Source organism: Mandrillus leucophaeus, unplaced genomic scaffold (genome assembly GCF_000951045.1).
Source record: "Mandrillus leucophaeus isolate KB7577 unplaced genomic scaffold, Mleu.le_1.0 Scaffold245, whole genome shotgun sequence".
NCBI classification, from domain to species: Eukaryota; Metazoa; Chordata; class Mammalia; order Primates; family Cercopithecidae; genus Mandrillus; species Mandrillus leucophaeus.
In genome coordinates this window covers 150,102-152,077 of record NW_012102532.1, presented here as the reverse complement: position 1 = coordinate 152,077, position 1,976 = coordinate 150,102, and the positions used below count along the sequence as shown (strand labels likewise).

Sequence of the window (1,976 nt, the reverse complement as noted above, 5' to 3'; positions counted from 1 at the left end):
GAGGTGGGTGGATCACGAGGTCAGGAGCTCAAGACCATCCTGGCTAACACGATGAAACCCCGTCTCTACTAAAAATACAAAAAATTAGCCAGGCGCAGTGGCGGGCGCCTGTGGTCCCAGCTACTCGGGAGGCTGAGGCAGGAGAATGGCGTGAACCCAGGAGGCGGAGCTTCCAGTGAGCCGAGATTGCGCCATTGTACTCCAGCCTGGGCAACAGAGCGAGACTCTGTCTCAAGAAAATAAAAATATACAATAAATATACAATAAATTGTTGAGAATTATAGTCACCCTGTGGTGCTACAGAACACTAGAACTTTTCCGTCCTCTTTCCATAGTGTTTGTTTGTTTCTCACTCATTAGTAACTGCTTTTTCAGAACTCGTTGCATGTTGCACTCCATGATGGGTGAACATGGAGAGAGGTGAGACACACCTTCCTGATTACGTTTGTCATAGAGAAGAATTCTGCCCAGCCTGGTCTGAACAGGCTGCAGTTCTCCAGGCAAGGGGACTCACCTGCCCAGAGGCAGGCAGTTCTGTAACGTTCCGTCCTCAGACCCCTATACCTCCATTGGTGGAGAAGTGGAACTGGCTCCTCTCTCTGCTTCTATGCTTGTCGGGGACAGTGACAGTTCCCACCAGTGATCTCGGGGCCAAGGATGCCTGATTCCCACCTCTGCCCTTGGCTGACTATGTGACCTGGGCATGTTGCGTCTGTTTCCGTAGCTTTAAATAAAATGGGACCAGCAAGGAATCTCGGGAATAGGTCTTGGCAATGGCAAGTCTTTGGTGCCCACCTCGGGCCTCCTCTGAGTCTCTGTCCTGCTCCTCCTCTTCTTTGAATGCCCTCTGCCTCCATTGCCGCCAGGAACGTTCCCCTTTCCCCCGAGGCGGGGAGTATGCCCCTGGGCTTTCATGGTGCTCATCCCCTCAATTTGTCTCTCAAGGAGAAAGTGTGTGGCCTGTGTGGGAATTTTGATGGCATCCAGAACAATGACCTCACCAGCAGCAACCTTCAAGTGGAGGAAGACCCCGCGGACTTTGGGAACTCCTGGAAAGTGAGCTCGCAGTGTGCTGACACCAGAAAAGTACGTCTGGGTCTCTTGTGTGGACAGAGCCCAAGAGCCTGCTTCCTGGAATGTCCTCCTGTTCCCATTCTCATGGGGGCTGGAAGAGGCTTGTGGGTGGTATGACCTTCAGGTGGCTTCAGGGTGAGGAGGGAGGGTCTCTTGGCTCCTTCTGGGCTCAGTAACCCCAGTCTCACCAGTTGATGGCTGGCCTGTCTCTTGCCTGGTTCCCAGGTGCCTCTGGACTCATCCCCTGCCACCTGCCATAACAACCTCATGAAGCAGACGATGGTGGATTCCTCCTGTAGAATCCTTACCGGTGACGTCTTCCGGGACTGCAACAAGCTGGTGAGGACCTTGAGGGTAGTGGGAAGCAGATGGCCCCAAGGCTTGGCCCGGTGGCATCGACACTGAGCGTGACCTTCTAACATGGACACTACCCTGGTGTCTTGACATTATCTGCACCAAGACACCACTTCAGTTTTTTTCTTGGCTTTCAATCTGGGAAACAAAAGGTAAAATCAACAGTTTCTAGAGGAAGCAATGCCTGGCGAAACATTTCCTTCTGCTTGAGAAGTAACTCCCCTTGGCATGTGCCGGTGCTTCTCTTTCGGCCCCAGTCTTAGGATTCGTTCTCATATTGAAGTATCTTGTTTTCAACACTGGAGCCAGAGATTTCCTTTTCCTGTTACTGCTGCATTTGTCCAGACCAAAAGACCTTCCTGTCCCACTCCCCAAAAGCTCTTGGGGCCCATTTCTTGTCTCACAGAAATTCTTTTCTGGTCTTAATTTTGGTGATTTTGAGTCCTCATATTATGACTTATTTTTGCGTCTTTCTCTCCAATGACAAGGAGGATTTCCCCAAGGTTAAGTGCAGTTGTCTCTCCTTTTTTTTTTTTTTTTTTTTTTTT

General features: G+C 50.6%; 1 protein-coding gene across 2 annotated transcripts in view; it reads left to right on the top strand.

Moving 5' to 3' along the window:
• VWF (von Willebrand factor) overlaps window positions 1–1,976 on the top strand; it is a 198,345-nt gene that overhangs the window by 100,737 nt on the left and 95,632 nt on the right. For both annotated transcript variants that reach the window (XM_011982933.1, XM_011982932.1), the window contains exons 23-24: window positions 946–1,086; window positions 1,300–1,413. In XM_011982933.1, the coding sequence (XP_011838323.1) occupies window positions 946–1,086; window positions 1,300–1,413 (255 nt within the window). The remainder of the gene's footprint in view (window positions 1–945; window positions 1,087–1,299; window positions 1,414–1,976) is intronic.